At 39.7% G+C, this 18472-nt stretch overlaps 1 protein-coding gene across 1 annotated transcript; it reads left to right on the top strand.

The window, feature by feature from the left end:
- Pigm (phosphatidylinositol glycan anchor biosynthesis class M) lies at window positions 1–2037 on the top strand. Its single transcript, XM_026407959.2, has one exon. It carries the CDS (start codon window positions 113–115, stop codon window positions 1382–1384), a length of 1272 nt encoding a protein of 423 aa, XP_026263744.2. The 5' UTR covers window positions 1–112; the 3' UTR covers window positions 1385–2037.
- Window positions 2038–18472: the final 16435 nt, after the last annotated feature.

An 18472-nucleotide genomic window follows, 5' to 3' on the forward strand; every position in this document is an offset into this window, starting at 1 on the left:
CCTAGCTCGTGGGAGATGCGCCGGCCACCTTAGGCAAGGAACCTAAGCCAGGTTTGGAGAGATACGAACGCAGTTTGGAGCTGGGGCGCCGGGCGGCTGTCTCGGGAAGATCATGGGCTCCACTAAGCCCTGGGGAGAATGGTTCCTGAACCTGAGGGTGCCGCCCGCCGGAGTGTTCGGCGTGGCCTTCCTCGCCCGGGTCGCCCTGGTTTTCTATGGGGTCTTCCAGGACCGGACCTTGCTCTTGAGGTATACGGACGTAGACTACCACGTGTTCACCGATGCCGCGCGTTTCGTCACCCAAGGGCGCTCCCCTTATCTGAGGGCGACCTATCGTTACACCCCGTTGCTGGGTTGGCTCCTCACTCCCAACATCTACCTCAGCGAACTCTTTGGAAAGTTTCTCTTCATCAGCTGTGACCTCCTCACCGCTTTCCTCTTATACCGCCTTCTGCTTCTGAAGGGGCTGGGGCGCCGGCAGGCTTGTGGCTACTGTGTCTTTTGGCTTCTTAACCCCCTGCCTATGGCAGTGTCCAGCCGAGGCAATGCGGACTCCATTGTCGCCTCCCTGGTACTTACGGCCCTGTATCTAATAGAGAGAAGACTCATCGCAGGTGCTGCTGTGTTCTATGGTTTCGCGGTGCATATGAAGATGTATCCAGTGACCTATATCCTGCCCATAACTCTCCACTTACTGCCAGAACGCAGCAACGATGAAGGCCATCGTGAATCCCGGTGTTCTTTCCGCTGTCGTTTGTACGAATTCTTGAAGAGGCTGTGTAATCGGGCAGTGTTGCTCTTTGTAGCCGTAGCTGGACTCACATTTTTTGCGCTGAGCTTCGGTTTCTACTATAAATATGGTTGGGAATTTTTGGAGCATACCTACCTTTATCATCTGACTAGGCGGGATATCCGTCATAACTTTTCTCCATACTTCTACATGCTGTATTTGACTGCAGAGAGCAAGTGGAGTTTTACCTTGGGAATTGCTGCATTCTTGCCACAGTTCATCTTGCTTTCAGCAGTATCTTTCGCCTATTACAGAGACCTTGCCTTTTGTTGTTTCCTTCATACATCCATTTTTGTGACTTTTAACAAAGTCTGCACCTCCCAGTACTTTCTTTGGTATCTCTGTCTTCTGCCCCTTGTGATGCCACTTGTGAGGATACCCTGGAAAAGAGCTGTCCTCCTCCTGATGTTATGGTTTATAGGGCAGGCCTTATGGCTGGCTCCTGCGTATGTCCTTGAGTTTCAAGGAAAGAACACCTTTCTGTTTATTTGGTTAGCTGGCTTGTTCTTCCTTCTCATCAACTGTTGCATCCTGATTCAGATTATTTCCCATTACAAAGAGGAAAACTTGAGAGAGAGAATCAAATATGACTAATGTTTTTTCTAGATCTTCTTCCACTTAAGTTACATTGACTTTTCCGTATGGACCAGAAGAGAGCTTTGGAAACTTTTTTTGAACATTCTAAGCGCTCTAATGAAAGTTGCCTTGTTCCAACAGAAAGTAAAACCAATGTTTGCCTTATTTATAAAGAGGACTCCATAATTGAGGTCCACCCTGTAAAAAATCTTAGGACTTTTTACTTGGGCACAATGGGAAGTAAAGGTTACTTGTTTGAAAATGCAAAGGCTAATGAAACTATCAGATGCTTAAAGTTCTTGTCATTAAGAGACATAAAGTCTAAGCCAGTATTTGTTTCAAGTTTACTGTGCCACTGTCTTAAGCTGTGTCTTATCTTCAACACCCCACTTTTTCTTTATGAAGTTTTTCTGACTGCTGTGAAAACTACAGGGTATTCCTAAAGTGCAGGGTTTTTTGTTGTTGTTGTTTTTAAGATGTGAGGCATTAAATAGTACTACCATGCTTAGTTGGGAAAGTTTTAGTTTCGTGTTAATTGTGGGGGTTTAGAAGATAAGTAACCCAACAAATTTTGTAATCATGTTTCATGTATTTGTTTTGTATAATTTAGTTATAATTTGTTTTATATCTTAGATTGTTGTTTGGTTTTATACAAAAAGAATTAAATTTAAATTCACCCACCTTTAGACTTGAGTGATTACATTTTTTAAAAAACATCCTCTTGCTTTTGATGTTTAAGGCTCTTAAACATACAAACTATTAGGATATTTTAGTATACTCTTATCACTTTAACTAATTTTATATAATTAAATTGTTTTTTTTTTTTTTTTTCTGAGGATTGAACCCAGGGCCTTGTGCCTGCAAGGCAAGCACTCTACCAATTGAGCTATATCCCCAGCCCAGTTAAATTGTTAATAAGGCATTCCCCAGCTTGAAAACACCCACTTACGAAGTGTCCATATGAAAATGGAGAACTTTGAGGGAGACTCCTGCAGAGCCTAAGCCGCATCCCAAGGAACATCCTACTAGACCTGGAAGATCAGGAAAACAAGGCTTTGGAGGGGCAGAGATGTCTCTCTCAACACTGTATTTTTGATGGAAAATGCTTTCTGAATTGTTGGAACAAGCATCCTAAATTTTTTTTCTAAAAAAGCCCATCTATGTTTGGGGCTTCCTAACATTCTAAAATGTTAGGAATGTGAGTATGACTTAGTGATTGTGATTTTAAAAGATGAGTAATTTAAAAATTGGGTTTTTTTATGTCAAACATTAAAAAAACCTGTAAACAAACAAAACCTCTAGAGAAGTAGTATTTTTATGTCAATTTGGGCATTAAGAAGTCTTTGAGAATTAAATGTCTATGAACTAGTCATTAAGAATTCTATTACCATCAACATTTCTTTGGTGGATATCTTTTGGGACCTGGCATTAGAAAGAAGGAAAAAATAGCTGTTCATGGCCTGCTGTATGGATGAAAATAGCAGTCAGTTGTTGAGGACCGTGACTTTTCTTATATAACACCTAGTCCCATAACACATATTAGGTCTTATCTTGAGGGCTCTTTGTATATGACTCTTTAACCAGTGGCCTTCCAACTATGACTTTCTTGCCTATTTTAATTATTATTTTATACTAATAATTTTTAAAGTTATTATTTTGTAATAATAATAAATTTTTTTTATAGAATTGGAAAGGAAGAAATGGGAAATAGAATTCCCTGTCTCTTGCCTTTATTTGTATCCCTGGCTATTTTTTCTTTTTCTTTTTTATGGTAGCAGGGATTGAATCCAGGGGTGCTTAACTGTTGAGCCATATCCCCAGCCCTTTTTATGTTTTATTTTGAACCAGGGTCTCACTAAGTTGCTTAGGGCCTTGCAAAACTGCTGAGGCTGGCTTTGAGCTTGTGATCCCCCTGTCTCAGCCTTCCAAGTTGCTGGGATTACTGGCATGTGCCTCTGTGTCCTGCTCCCTGGCTATTTTTTAAAAGTTCACTTACTTCATTATTATTATTTGCTTTTTATATTTAGCATTGAAATTGCTAAATGATATCCTATCACATGGATGTTCACATTATAAATATGTCATTCTTCAACTGTTAGACCTTTGAGAGTACATCCAACTTTTAATATTCTAAAAAGAACTTTAAACATTTTTCATGTTTTAGATCATTCTCTTAGGATATTGTTAGAAGTCCACAAATTTTTGTTTGGATCTTCAACTCCAGATTCTCCCCTGCCAGAAATTTTTTATCAAAGAAGTGCAGGTGTTCTTAAGTTATTCAGAGGGTATTTTACATTTTATATGCTGCACAACAGTAAGTTAATTTGTAAAGTGATTAATTTTATCTTTGGGGGGATTTAGCTTTTTCATTTGCTTTCCAGTTTTTGTAAATCTCTTTATGGCTTTTTACTTGCAATCCCCCCCTTTTTTTTTAAAGCAACTTATATGTTTAAATTGTTGCATGTTAATTATACAGGATTGGGTTGGAGCTTTCATTGTGGCATTTTGTATATACATAAAAACATAATTATAGTAATCTTATGCCCCACTCCCTCACCTTTCCCTCTTCTCCCTGCCATTTGCAATTCTTTTGGTTTCCTTATTTATTTATTTTTTTAAGGTGGACAAGATATTTTAATTTTATTTTTATGTGGTGCTAAGGATTGAACCCAGTGTCTCATGCATGCCAGGCTAGCGCTCTACCTCTGAGCCACAACCCCAGCCCTGGTTTCCTTATTAATCCTTCAATAATACCTTAAACTTATATGGCAATTTACCTTATTTCTTACATAATTATTTTTGTTCTTATTGCCCCCTCCAATCTAATGGGTATAGGAAGGAACTTGGATTTATGCAAAATAACTTTCTTAACTACCTGTTGTTATAAACTTAATGATTATGATTATGATTATTATCTTATAGTGCTGGGGATTGAACCCAGGTAGCAAGCACTCTGCCACTGAGCTATACCCTTAGCCCAGTTCTTTCTAATCTTGATCTGAGTCTTTGAAAAGATAATAAGTTCTTATATGTGAAGATTTACAGGCAGATTTCTGGTTCAGATAACTGGTTCAGGGGTGACATTTTTTGTGCTTGGATATTCTTGTCACATGTTAGCTGACTTTAAGGGGTGGAGGCTTGGCTTATATCCCTCCCCAGCACTTAAATTCTTCATTGTGTTGAGGGTTCATTCAAAGTTTACAGTGTTCTGTAGATGGAAGCACATGTCTTCTGCCTGGGTCAGAAGTATCACAATCACACAAGCATTTATTCAGCAATCCTCTAGGAGAAGCATTCATTTAGTCAAAACATTTGTATTCATTATCCCAAACAAAAACCAAATTAAATGGGACCATTTCTAGATATTCAGACATTCTGCTAATTGCTATGTATGCTATATAAAATGAAATGACACAGTGACTATTTAAAAGTAATTTGGAGGATGAATATTTGAAGTTCAGTTCATGTAACAAAGGAAAATTTTGGCTTCCTTTGCTCTCCATTCTTTTGGCAATTATTTATAGATGCTAGTCATGTGTCAAGTCCTGTAATAGACAAATCATGAGTTGGGGATGTAACTCAGTGGTAGCGCTTGCCTAACTTGTGCAAGGCTCTGGGATCAGTCCCCAATACTTAGGGGGAAAAAAAGATGAAGTCCATGTTGTTGGCGATTTAGCAGTAAAATAAAACATTCCACTAATAAATTATTATATGAGACCCCATGAGTATACTGATTTGTAAAATGGGGATGAGTAGAAGATGTTACTATTATTTTACAGATAAGATTGAGCTCAGAAACAAGTGGCTTAAGTTGAAAAATTGGTTAGTAGCAAGACCAATGCAGGACCCCAGGGCTTTTGATTCCAATTCTTGATTTTGCAAGTCATGTCATTCTCCCCTACCCTCACAACCAGGGGTTGAACCTAGGGGTGCTTTACCACTGAACTACATTCCCACTCCTTTTTAAAAGTTTTTGTTTTGTGACAGGTTCTCACTGAATTGCTGAGACTGGCCTTGAATTTGCAATCCTCCTATCTCAACTTCCCCAGTTGCTGGGATTATAGGTGTGTGCTACCATGCCTTGCTGCAAGCTCTTTTTTTTTTTTTTTTTTTTTTTTGGTACCAGGAATTGAAGCCATTGTTATTTAGCCACATCCCCAGCCTTTTTCTTTTCTTTTTCTCTATTATGATGGCTGATTACATAGGAATACTTCTTTCGTCCAGCAAATGTTATTGATTTACCAAACTACTAAACACAAGGCTCGGAGCATCTTCTCTGTGTCAGGCATTATTCTAGGCAAAGTAGATGTAGCTGTAAGTGAGGCAGAGCATCTGTAATACAGGATTCTGATGATTGTCACAAAGAAATGGCATGCTACAGAAACAGGGTGATGACAGGTGAGGGGAGTGAGTGCTATTTAAGATGAAGTGGTTTGGAGGATGTGTTAGTTTTCTATCACTACAAGCAAATATTAGAACTAGGACCAAAACTCTAATATGGAGCCAAATTTATTATTCCTTTCTCTTCACTGCCCTTAACATTAAGCTATAGGTAGCCAAAGATGACACACTGGGCTCTAGAAGGTAGGGAAGGCAGGAAAAAGTCATTCATTTGTCTGGTAGGAGCCTACTTTGGGCTAGGTAGGCTGGGGATATAAAGATGTTTAATATAACAGTCCTACTTCCAGAGGAGGTTGATGCTAAGGTGATACTAACTCAGTTATTAGAGGAAAATGGACATAACCAGACAAAGTTGCAGAACCTGAAATTGCACAGGATAAGTACTGGAGACTTTGAAACTTCCCTCCTTGAAATTGCTCAGTGATTAATCATACCGTTGATAATTCTTAATTTAGACCAGGAGACCTTTTATCTTCTGACTCTTCCTCTATTTCATATTCCTTCCAGGAATACCAAATTATACTATCTCTCTCTCACTCTTTTTTTTTTTTTCCTTGTAGTGCTGGGGATTGAACCCAGGGCCTTGTGCATGGGAGGCAGGCACTCTACCAACTGAGCTATATCCCCAGCCCTATCTCTTTGTGCTTTTGTGTCTGCTGTTCCTTTGGCTATAATATCCTTCTCCCCTTGTTTGCTTCACCAGCTCCTGTTTAGTTTAAGGATGACCTTTGTGAAACATTCTCGGATTCAGTATCTCCATTATATAGTGCAGGTCACTTTGCACTGTAGTTCTCATGGGTGTGTCTATGCCAACTAGGTTGTGAGCTCCTCGGGAATAGGGATTATTTCTTATTCATTGGTATTATTTTCCAGGGTTTTCACAGATCCAAGTAAAGACAGGCAGGAGCCACTGTATCATTGAGCTGCTTGGGCATGCCACAGCACTCTCCAAGATCTGTGGAATTGAGTTGTACAAGAGTCTGTCAAGTGGGAGCTGGGGATAGTGGGCTCTCTGCACAGTGTCCATGGTGGAAGCTGGGAAAAACAAAAAGACAGTCACTCGCTGCCTGTCATTTCTAAATGCCATCGGTATCCACCTAATTTTCTAAGCTAGAAGTTTATAAATCACTTCTTGTTCCTTCTTCTCCACTTGGCTACCCTCCCCCCATCTAATCAGTCACTAAATCCTGTCAGTTCTACTTTTTAATGTCCCTGGAGCCTGCTGGCACCTTGCCATTGTCATTGCCAATTCTGTAGTGCAGGCCCTCATTATCTCTCATCTGGAATCGATAGCTCCTGACTGGTCTTGCTTTCCATTCCTCTCGCCCTTCATTCCACCTCTCATTTATCCTCCACACTGCTGCCACAATATGCTTTCAAAAGCAAATCTGATCGTGGCACCATCCTGATGAAAGCATCCTAGGGTACTCCATGACCTGAAAGAAGTCCCAATTCCTTAGCATCCTCCCTCTCGCATCCATTTCTTGCATCTCATCCTCACTCTAGCCCACTAGACAATACAGTTTCCTAAAATTACCATGCTGCAAAGCCCTGGCCAATGCTATTTCGCTGCCTCGTCTGCTTGCTTCTCTCTGGGTCTTCAGATGAACTGCCACCATTTTTCAAGACCCAACTTTATTAAGAGGAGTACATGGTAAGTTTATGGAAAAAGAAAGTTACCATTATGAAAAAAAGAAAAAGAGGGCCAGACTAAAATTGTGCTTGCTGTTTTAAATTGTGCATTGGCCTTTTCCCTCTTAGCGCATTAGCTCCTGGAGGACAAGAAGTGTTTTGTGTGTATGTCTTTACCATACAGCACAAGTATGTGAAAATGTTTGTTAAATAAATGTCATGGGGGGCTGGGATTGAGGCTCAGCAGTAGAGCGATCGATCACCTAGCACGTGTGAGGCCCTGGGTTCGATCCTAAGTACCGCATAAAAATATATTAATAAAGGTATTGTGTCCAACTACAATTAAAAAATAAATATTAAAAAAACCAAATAAATAAATGTAATGGGCATGGGGGAAAGCCAATATTTGTTGGGTACTTATAATAAGCCTGTATGCTTTTTAGACATCATCTCATTTTATTCATTCATTCATTCATTCACTCATTCATTCATTCATATTGGAGAGTGAACCCAGGGGTGTTCTGCTAAGCTATATTCCCAGCCCCTTTTATTCCTTCAGACAGGGTCTCACTAAATTGCCTTGAACTTGCAATCCCCTACTGCCTACTCATCCTCCCGAGTTGGAATTACAGGCGTGTGCCACTATGCCTGGCTCCATCTCATTTCCTTTAATCCTCAGGTTTTAAGGTAAGTACTATTTGTTGACAAGAAAACAGGCTCAGGGGTGAAGTACTGCTCCCAATGTTATGGACTTGTTAGGGTTGGAGCTAGAGTTGGAACCTGGGTCTGTCTTCTCTTGAGCGATTCTTCAGACTGAGCCAATTTCCCCTCCTCCCTGGGCACACTTGGCAGTATCTGGAGATGTTTTGGTTGGCACAACCGGGCTGTGTTGCTGACGTATAGTGACTTACAGTCAGGTATGCTGCTAAATATTCTACAGTGCACAGAGAAGCCCCATAGCAAAGAATTATCTTGCCCAAATAGTGCCAAGTTTGAGTGTTTTAATCTGACAGGGTGCTATAACAAAATGGACATGGTGGCATATAAACAGCAGAAATTTATTTCTCACAGTTCTGGAGACTGGGAAGTCTGAGATGAAGCTTCTGGAAGATTTGGTGTCTGGTAAGGGCCAGTTTCCTGGTTTGGGAATGGCCATCTTTTCACTGTGTCCTCACATAGCAAAAGGGGTGAGGGAACTCTCCAGAATCACTTTTATAAGGACACTCATCTTCATGAGGGGTCTACTCTCATGACCTACCTAATCACTTCCCAATACCCCTACCTCCTATCACCACACATGGGGGTTAGGTTTCAACATATGATTTTAGGAAGGAAACAAACATTTAGTCTATTGCTTTGGAACTCTGCTCTAAACCATGTTGACTCTAATGCAAAGCAAGTAATCAAACAAAATAAATGCATCCACGAGCCCTCAGGGAGTCAGACTGAGCTGAATATGTCTTGTGAGCCACTGGCATTGGTGGGGAAAAAATGGACTATTCTGTCCAGTTGTTGACCTGTCTTCAATTTTATGCCTTTTTTTTTTTTTTTAACCCTATCCACCCAGTCTTTCTTCTTTCCATCTTTGTTCTCTTTCCTCTTTCTCTTCCCCTGAAGACTCTAATTTAGCTTGGGGAAGGCAAGCCAGAAACCTCCAACATTTTCCAACCTCTTTTCTAATTAGAAGGTAGAGATAGTACACAAGAAGCTGCTGGTTTCCAATTGACATCTGTAGAATCTGGGAACAAGGCCAAAAATGTCACCCTCTGAAATTGACAACAAAAAGGAGATGAGATTAATCACTATGATAATCTTCCCACCTGAGAAATTCTTGGGACGGGTACTGCTGATAGGCCCTGCTGTTTTTTATCTCAACAGAGAGTCCAAGAATGCCTCCTCATAAAACCTGTGCAAGGTGAGCTAATCTAGGAAATTAGGAAGTGTTTGTCCTGGGGAAGTGTCCTAATAGGGGAAGTGTTTAATGACTCCTACTTGTAACTGCCTCTAATTGTTGGGGATGCTTTGTGTTTTTCTTTCTCTCAGCAAAATGAACCCTAGGAGGGAGGAATGAGGTTCATTTTATCAATGTCTCTGAGTAGGGGCTTGGAGGAGTTATTGGCAGAAAAGGGTGAGAATTAATGGTGGTGTCTGCATGGGAGGGCGAGTGGTCACAGAAGTGCTATGGTTTGAATGTTGTTTGTCCTTCACCCCCAAAGGTTCATGTCTTGGAGGCTTGGTCCTCAGTGTAGTAATGAGAGGTGGTGGGCCCTTAGGAATTGGAGCCTAGTGAAGGGTTCTTAGATCACTGGGAGCTTGTCTTTGGGAGGGTCTGTGGCACCCACAGCCCCTCTGGCTTTTCTGTCATCTCCCTCTCTCAGCACCAAAAGGGTCCTTACCAGACTGAGGCAAGGCTAACACAATGCTCTGAGAGCTAAATAAACCTCTTTTCTTTATAAAGTTAGCCTGCCTCTGTTATTTTGTTACAATAATGAAAAATAAGCTAATACACTCAGTTAAATGATTCTTAATCAGAAGGCCAAGAACCCTGGTTTTATGCAAATTTTTTTTTTTTTTGTGTGTGTGTGTGTGTGTGTACATCTTTTTCCTATGGGAAAGAGCCTGTAGCCTTCATCAAAGGGATCTTTGACCTCCAAAATTGTTGCTCTTTCCCTGATGAGTAGATACAGCTACCTAGGATAATGAAATAGAAGAAAACCCAAGAAAGACAACGGAAGTAAGCTCCTTCTAGGTGAAAGAGGATTCCTTTTCAGAGCTCAGATTTATTGATGGTGCATGTACAGGACCCCTTCGTGTTTGCAGATATAATTCACTATTTTCTCATAAAAATTGGGAGCCTGGCATATTGGTGGAAACATGTACTGTGAACAAACATCAAGGTAGAACAGAAATCCAGCCTGAAGATACTGGAGAAAAGTACAAGAGACTTAGAATGCAGGGGGTGGGGGGAGAGGAGAAAAGTGTGTTTGTGCATGTGCTTAGATGCACGTGTGCGTGTGTGCATATTAAATTGCCCCAAGTATACCAACATCAATGTTGAATTGAGATCCACAGATACCCCGGAATAGTCAACAGACCTCAGTGAGAGTTCATGGGTCTGAGTTCTAGGAGGACAACCAGGTAATTAAGATGAACCTCTTTTTAAGTTTTTTTTTCAGTCACAAGTTACAGAAACCAATTTTAGCTAAAGAACTAATTTAAAGAATATTGGATAGTTCATAAACTCCAAAAAAGGAGCTGACCAGGGGGATCTGGCGAGGCAAGAAATCGGGCAGTTTGAGGAATTCCACAACAGGTGACTTCTGGTCTCTGGGTTTTAAATTTCCAAGAGGAAGTTAACTGTTGAAACTAGTCCCAGGGAAGAGGAACTCATGAGCCATAGAATCACTTCAGTTGATTTTGACCACAGTCATTATTATTATTGGTTTAGCACATGTGTCCTATTTTGAAAATAGTGGGAGATAAGTACCCTGGCCCCAAGTCTTCAGTTGCCTGTTACACCCTGCATGCTCTCAATGTGTTTTCTTAATTTCTTACTATTTTTAAAACCAATTAACAGAGTTGAGATAGGAGAATAGCCAGGAACCTTTCAGACAGAGGAAACAAAGTGCAGCGGATCTCAGAGAAGATGAACTTGGCCTCCCAGAAACAGAAAAAAGACCCTTGAGGCTAGAGAGCAATTTGCAAGGAGTGAGGAGTAGTTTTGTTGTTATTGTTTTTCTATGTGCAATAGAAAGCCACTGGAAAGAGAAAATACACTTTTAAAAAATTGCACATAGATTATCCTTTTAAGAAATACTCTGGGGCTGGGGGTTTAGCTCAGTTGGTAGAGTGCTTGCCTCAAACGCACAAGGACATGGGTTCAATCCCCAGCACCACCAAAAAAAAAAAAAAAAAAAAAAAAGGTATTAAAAAATACTCTGGAAGCTCAGTAGGTGGCTTAAATCTGAGTAATAGTAGTAGAGATGGTAATAAGTGAGTGAATTCAGCAATATATTTTTGTATTTTGGAGAGGGAACTGACTTGCTGATGGATTTGGTGTGAGGCAGAAAAAAAAGAAAATCCAAAATGAATCCTAGGCTTTTGGCTCAGGCAACTAGATGGATAATAATGTCCATCACTGCACTTTGAGGACTGATAGAAGGAGTAGATTAGTGGAGGAATATAGAGTTTGGAATTGATCCTGTCAAGCTTGAAATGTTAGCTATCTTAGTACACATCTGGGAGTCACCAAATTATAGATGTCACTCTAAAGCAAGGGCCTGGCTGAGATTGCTTGGGATGACACCTAAGTCTGAGCTCTGGACAATCCAACATTAGGAAGTCTCTCTGGGCAGTAAAGGACAAATTTGTAATTTCTCATTTTAATGTGAGATGTATAATTTCTATATGTTGTACTTAGCTTATTTTGAACATTTGCATTCTTGTTTATGAATGTGCTCCCAGCTTCATGTAGTAAATGCCACACCTTTTGCAGATCTAGACTTCCTTGCTTACATCATTGGCAAAATCTTTTTGGCTTCTCTTTCTGTGTATTTGAGGGGTTGGCAGGAATTCACTGTTAACTGAGCCTGGAGGGAAGGCCAAGTCTGCCAATAAATCTCTTTGGGCTTATAAATATTTGTATAAGATCAGTTAAGTATATTAAGTGGCCATGGATAAAACCAGGTTCTTAGAGCCTACTCTAATAAACCCCATGCAGAGAATCCACCTTGTGGATTATTTGTCATAAAAATTTAATTTTGAGTAGTGTTAAACTAAAGCCTGCTTCAGCTCTCTTATGGCATTTTGCATATTTCTGGAGTGGTTCTCTTCATGAGCATTTAACATATGAATTCATTTTAAAAGCAGTCTGAGCAAAACACAAGTAGAAAGGGAGGCCTGCTAATTGCATACCATGTACGAATTTCCCTATGAATTCTACCTAGTTCCACCTAATAAGGCTACATAACTATAGTAATCAATTAGTACTTGAGGACTTTATTTTTCAAGTAAAAATAAAAATTTCCCTTTTGTTATCAAAACAATAAATCCATTATGAAAAAAGAAAAATTTTAAAAAGGAAATTTGAAGCACATTAACTGTAAGTCCACAATCCAGAGACACTGTCACCATACCTCCGAGTATAGCTTTCCAGACTCATACAGACACATAAAGATCACATACACTGTAGAATTTGGAGTCATTCATTTTAATTTAAAATAAACTTTTTTAAAAAACCTTAGCAATATATTGTGAATATTTTTCAATAAGTCTTCAAGATTTTCTTCAGACTTTAAATGACTGCCAAGAATTTCACAGGAAGAATGTATTAGTTTGGCTAATTATCTCTCAGTATTTGCCTTGTTTCCAGTTTTTTGTTTTTGTTTTTATGTTCTGCTGGTATATCAATAACATCGTGGCAACTGAATTTTTGTATATATTTTTATTTCCTTAGACTAAACCTTTAGAAATAGACCTGCTGAATCAAAGGGTTCTGACAAACATTGGCAAATTGTTCTACAGATTGTGTTATACTCTTACCATCAAGAAATGCATTTGTGTGGCTGGGCGCAGTGGCCCATACCTGTAATCCTGGTGACTCTGGAGGCCAAGGCAAGAGGATCAACCTCAGCAATTCAGCCAGGCGCTAAGCAACTCAGTGAGACCCTGTCTCTAATAAAATACAAAATAGGGCTGAGGATGTGGGTTGAGTACCCCTGAGTTCAATCAAAAGAGAGAGAGAGAGACAGAGAGAGAGAGAGAGAGAGAGAGAGAAGGAAGGAAGGAAGAAGAAATGCATTTGTTAACATCAGACCTGAAAAATAATCTTAAAAAAAAAATCTTCTTCTAGTTAACAGGGAAAATTTTGTTTGGATTTCTTTCCTTCGCTGTGAGGTTGAACAGTATAATCATTGGTCGTTGGCATTTCTTATTTTGTGACTGGCTTTGCTACCTCCTGTACTCAATATTCACTGGAGATGATTTTATTGATTTTTAAGACCATTTTCTGGATATAAGGGACATTAACCCTAATTGTTTTAAATATTTTATGTAAATATTTTTCCTAGCCTGCCGTTAGGCTTTTATATTTTGACTTCAAAGAGCTAAAAAATGTATAATTAAGATCAGTTTTTCCTTTTATGATTTCTGTATTTTTTGGGGGGTGGGGGAGACTCCTCAGGCTCAGGGGCAGTTGACCTCTGAGCCACATCCCCAGCCCTATTTTGTATTTTATTTAGAGACAGGGTCTCACTGAGTTGCTTAGTGCCTCATTTTTGCTGAGGCTGGCTTTGAACTCTCCATCCTCCCACCTCAGCCTCCCAAACCACTGGGATTACAGGTGTGCGCCACTGCCACCTCGCCTGGCCTCTTGTCATTTTTAAACAGCATTTCCTAACCCAAGATTATGTAAATATTTATAGATACATATGTATTTTTTTCTAAAACTTGTTTAATTTCATTTCTTACATTTAAATCTTTATCTGTGGACTTTATTGGATATGATACCATGTAGGAATTTAGTTTTATTTCTTTCAAACAACCCACTATTCAAAAGTTAACTAATTTTGCTTCATTTTGCATTTCTCTGCATTATATTTGCAGATTAGCTATATAGTAAAGTACATGTCATGAAGTACTGATCAAAAGCTACACCCTGGAGGCCCATGGCCGTTTCTAGCCTATGAATATATTTGATTCAAGTAATTTTTGAATTGGTTGCTTATAAAAATCAGGAAATTTTATACAAAAAATCTAGTTTTAGAAGTCCTTTTGAAAAATCAGGCTACCCGGCAACTGGGTCACAATCCTAGTTGATAAAAATGTGCAGGAGTTGGGAACCGGTTGCTTCCAAAAGTCCAGAGAATGCCCCCACCCATGTACTTCATGCATTTTAATTGTCTGCCTGCACCCCCCCTCCACCCCCCAGGCTTTTAAGGTCAAAACCATTGCTGTTATGTTTTATGTATTCATATTGCAGCTGGACACATTATGAGATTTCTCTAATTAATAATGACTGTTTTGGCATTAGTTTTCCTGAGTTTTCTTAATCATATTATTATTTTTTTTTAATTCTTTCTTGTTTTGGATTGGGGGATCAAACCCAGGACTTTGTGAATATGAGGCAAATGCTTTGCTGCTGATTCACATCCCAGCCCTTCCCTGAGTTTTCAAGTAACTGTATCATCATGCAGAAATTATAAACCTGTCCTCTCTTTTTCAATTTGTACACTTCCTCATTCTTTTTTTCTTGTCTTATTACACTTGGCTAAAGATTCCTAATCACTTTGAATAATGGTCATGCTAGTAGACACCTTGATATTGTACCTTATTTTAATAGAAATCCCCTTGTGTTTGGCTTTTGAGTATGAAATAAGCATTTTTCATTGTGTCAAAAACTTATGCTTGTTATAGTTCACTGATATTTTTTGAAATTAATATCATTAATATATTGAGTTTGATCAGGTCAAATGACTTCAATATAATGATACTATAATTTTTCTTTAAATTTCAAACTTATTTTTTTTTATATTTTATTTGTTCTTTTTAGATATACATGACAGTAGAGTTTATTTTGACATTATACACACATGGACTATAACTTATTCCAATTAGAATCCATTTTTGTGGTTGTACATGATGTGGATCAAACTTTATAATAAAGAGATTTTCTAATGCTAAGCCACATGTATATTTTTATAATAAATCCTAATAATGCCTACATTACTTAATCTACACTATTAATCTAATTTTCTTTTAAAAACAGGAAATTTGGGGGCTGGGGATGTGGCTCAAGCAGTAGCGCGCTCACCTGGCATGTGTGCCACCAGGGTTTGATCCTCAGCACCACATACAAACAAAGATGTTGTGTCTGCCGAAAACTAAAATGTAAATAAAATATTTTTTTAAAAAAACAGGAAATTTGCATCTCTTTCTGTAAGTGAGGTGTGTTTATTGTAATTTCCCCCCTACGTATTGTGTTTTGCCATTTTTTTCTTGAATATACTTCATCTAAAATTCTTGCTTAATTTATGTTTATTTTTTTAACTGTATTAGCCGGTACATTCTTTAAAAAGTTAATTTATACATATAATATTTTGTGTGTATAATATTATAATCCTCATGATAAATATCATATAATGTATGTATATTGTAATTCTCATTATTTCCAGAAGATGAGTATTTGAATCAATAGACTAAGATCCTCCTTTCAGTGTGGCAGGCATTGTCCAATTTATTGAGGGTCTGAATGGGAAAAAAAAGTGGAGACAGGGTAAATCCGTTTTCTCTCATGAGCTGGGTGTCTCATCCTAAAAGAAAAAGGGTAAAGTGGGCTGAGGCTGGGACTCAGCGGTAGTGCACGTGCCTGGCCTGTGTGAGGCACTGGGTTCAATTCTCAGCAGCGCATGAATAAATAAAAACAAAGGTCTATCAACAACTTAAAAAATAAAAAAAAAAAAAGAAAGAAAGAAAGCGGGGGAAGTAAAACCCCATGTCTCTGAATGCTTCCTTTTCTTTCCATTCCCCAAAGCCTAGCCAGATCAAGGGAACACTGAGAACAAGCATGGGCTGCAAAGTCCAGATACATATTGTCTTGGAGGACACTGGCTTTCTCCTATGCATACTGGAAACTAGGGCAAGTTAGTGTTACCTGTAGAAAGCTACTTTCTTGCATGTGTACTGGGATAGTTGCTCCTTGGGATGCTGGTCACACAAGCCAGCTATGCCAGCTAATGCTAATGATGTCACTATTGCTATAGCCTGATGTATAAAACCCCTCTCAGTGGTGACTGGAGCAGAACTGAGGGCACTGTGGGAAGGACATGTGTCACTATTCAGTTAGCACCCACTGGGCAAAATTACATGGAAGAGACGAGGAGGCACTGCTTGGCCAAGCACATGGAGGGATAGAAGTGCTATCTGCTCAGTCTATTGCCACTAGACTTTTTCCATAAGCATTTCTCAAAAAGGCCTTTTCCCTCATATGCAATCTCTGGGTATTTTCTTTAGTCTCTTGGAAGCCTCACCCACTGCCCTGGCACAACTGAGCTGTGGGCCTGATGCTGGAGCACCTGTGTTCTCCTGCCCTTCTGCATCAGCACTCTTGGTTCTCTGGCATTTTGACTCAGACTGAGACTTGTGCCATTGGCTCTCCTAGTTCTCAGGCCGTTAAGATTTTGATCAGTACATCAGTGGCTTTCCTGGGCCTCCAGCTTGCAGAAGGCAGGTTGTAGAATTTCTCCAACTCCATAATTGTGTGAACCAATTCCTCATAATAAATCTCTTTTTGTATATCTATATCCTCTTGGCTCTGAGTCGCTGGAGAACTCTAATAGATATTATTTTATTTATTTTCTACTTGAATTTAAAAACAATTTTAATATGAAACATTATGTTTATAAAATAGCTTATGATATTGAAGCCAGATTTAAAGATAGGTAGTTAGTGTAGTTAGGTAAATCAGGTCTAATATCGAGTACGATAAAGAAGATGGAGTCCATATGGAAAATGGAGTCCATGAAGAAGATGGAGTCGGATCCCAGCAGAGAAAACAGAACAGCAACTGGGGAAATTGAAATGTTAATGTCCCCAAGGCCCCCTGGCCCATCCTAAAGAACTGTTAATGCAGTAGCTCCCAGCAAAACAGGGAAGTGCCAATCAAACCACCCCAGGCCCTTCCTGCCCAGATCACATTAGAGAAGCACACCAAGGCAAGCAGGGTTTATTTAAAAAGGGGTAACAGACTTCTCCCAGGAGGGAGAAGGGGGCCATAGTTGGTACCCCAAGAGGCGAGCAGGATAGTGCAGAAGTGGACACATTAATTAACTTTATAGCTCTCTTCAGGGAGTGGCAACTCTCGGGTACGGTTACCTTAGCAACAGGTTCGAGCTGGGGCTGCTTCTCATAAGGGTGGAGGAAGGGCTCTGAAGGAATTAACATTTCAATCTCTCAGGGGACAGTCTCCAATTTAGCCTGACTCAAAATTGGCCTGACTTATCTGACCTGACTGGATTTACCTATCTATACTGACTCCCCTTCTAATTCTGGCTTCACAAGTACTTCACCACTGAGCTACAGCCCCAACCTGTATATGTGTTTTTATGAAATTTCTTTTGCCAATATCATATGCACACTATTCATGCTGATGCATGCAACTCAGTCACACTCATTTTCACTGCTGTATCATTTTCCATTGCATAGATTTATCATCTGTTTGACATTTAAGGTTGCAGGGGAGAACCCTGCCATTTCTCAGTGTAAACAGTTTATTTTGTTTTGTTTTCCACCTGAGTGGCTCTAGGCCATTGTTGAAAAAGATCTTTGCCATACAATGTTTTCTAGAATAAATTCAGATGAATTGGTCTGGGGATATAGCTCAGTGGTAGATTGCTTTTCTCCCATGCACAAAGCCCTGGGTTCAATTCCTAGCAACACACACACACACACACACACACACACACACACACACAAAATTCAGACGAATCTTACTAAGTTTGTCAGACACTCTCACATCATCCCCTTTATTTCTTGATCTGGTCATTTTCTCATCCTTAACAATGGAAAGTCGGTACTTGTCCAACACAAGAATGGATGGAGATTCTCTTAGAGATTATGTATAGCTGTGGAAATCTTTTAATCTTGGAAATGAGTTTTCTATTTTCTTCACTGTAATTAGAAGTGTTGGGTAGGTGACCTCACCTCTGGTTGCAGGGCTCCCTCTGTGGCTGTCATAGCTGCCCACCAAGCAGCAGTCCCCCTCTGGAGGCCATGACAGCTCTTGCCAAGAACACACCTCATGGGTTTCTCTGCTCACTCTCCATGCTTTCAATGCTGTGAACAAGTCTTGAGCAGGCCTGGGACCACCTGGTCCTCCTTGAGAACTCCAGCACCTGTCACCTACCTTATCAAGACAACGTTAGGGTTTGAACTTGGCCCTACCCTCCACAAAATGAGGGTCACCTCCTTGTGACCCACACTCATCTCTCGTCCCTGTCACACTGAAGCGTGGAGAGTTTGTCCTCTACTATCTCATAGGTCATGTTAGCTGGGAATCATGAAAGGAAAGTGTTAAAT

This window comes from Urocitellus parryii, chromosome 11 (assembly GCF_045843805.1).
Source record: "Urocitellus parryii isolate mUroPar1 chromosome 11, mUroPar1.hap1, whole genome shotgun sequence".
NCBI lineage: Eukaryota > Metazoa > Chordata > Mammalia > Rodentia > Sciuridae > Urocitellus > Urocitellus parryii.

Excerpts from the sequence above, each read along its gene's own strand:
- Pigm (XM_026407959.2), top strand. The coding sequence starts at position 113 with ATGGGCTCCACTAAGCCCTGGGGAGAATGGTTCCTGAACCTGAGGGTG.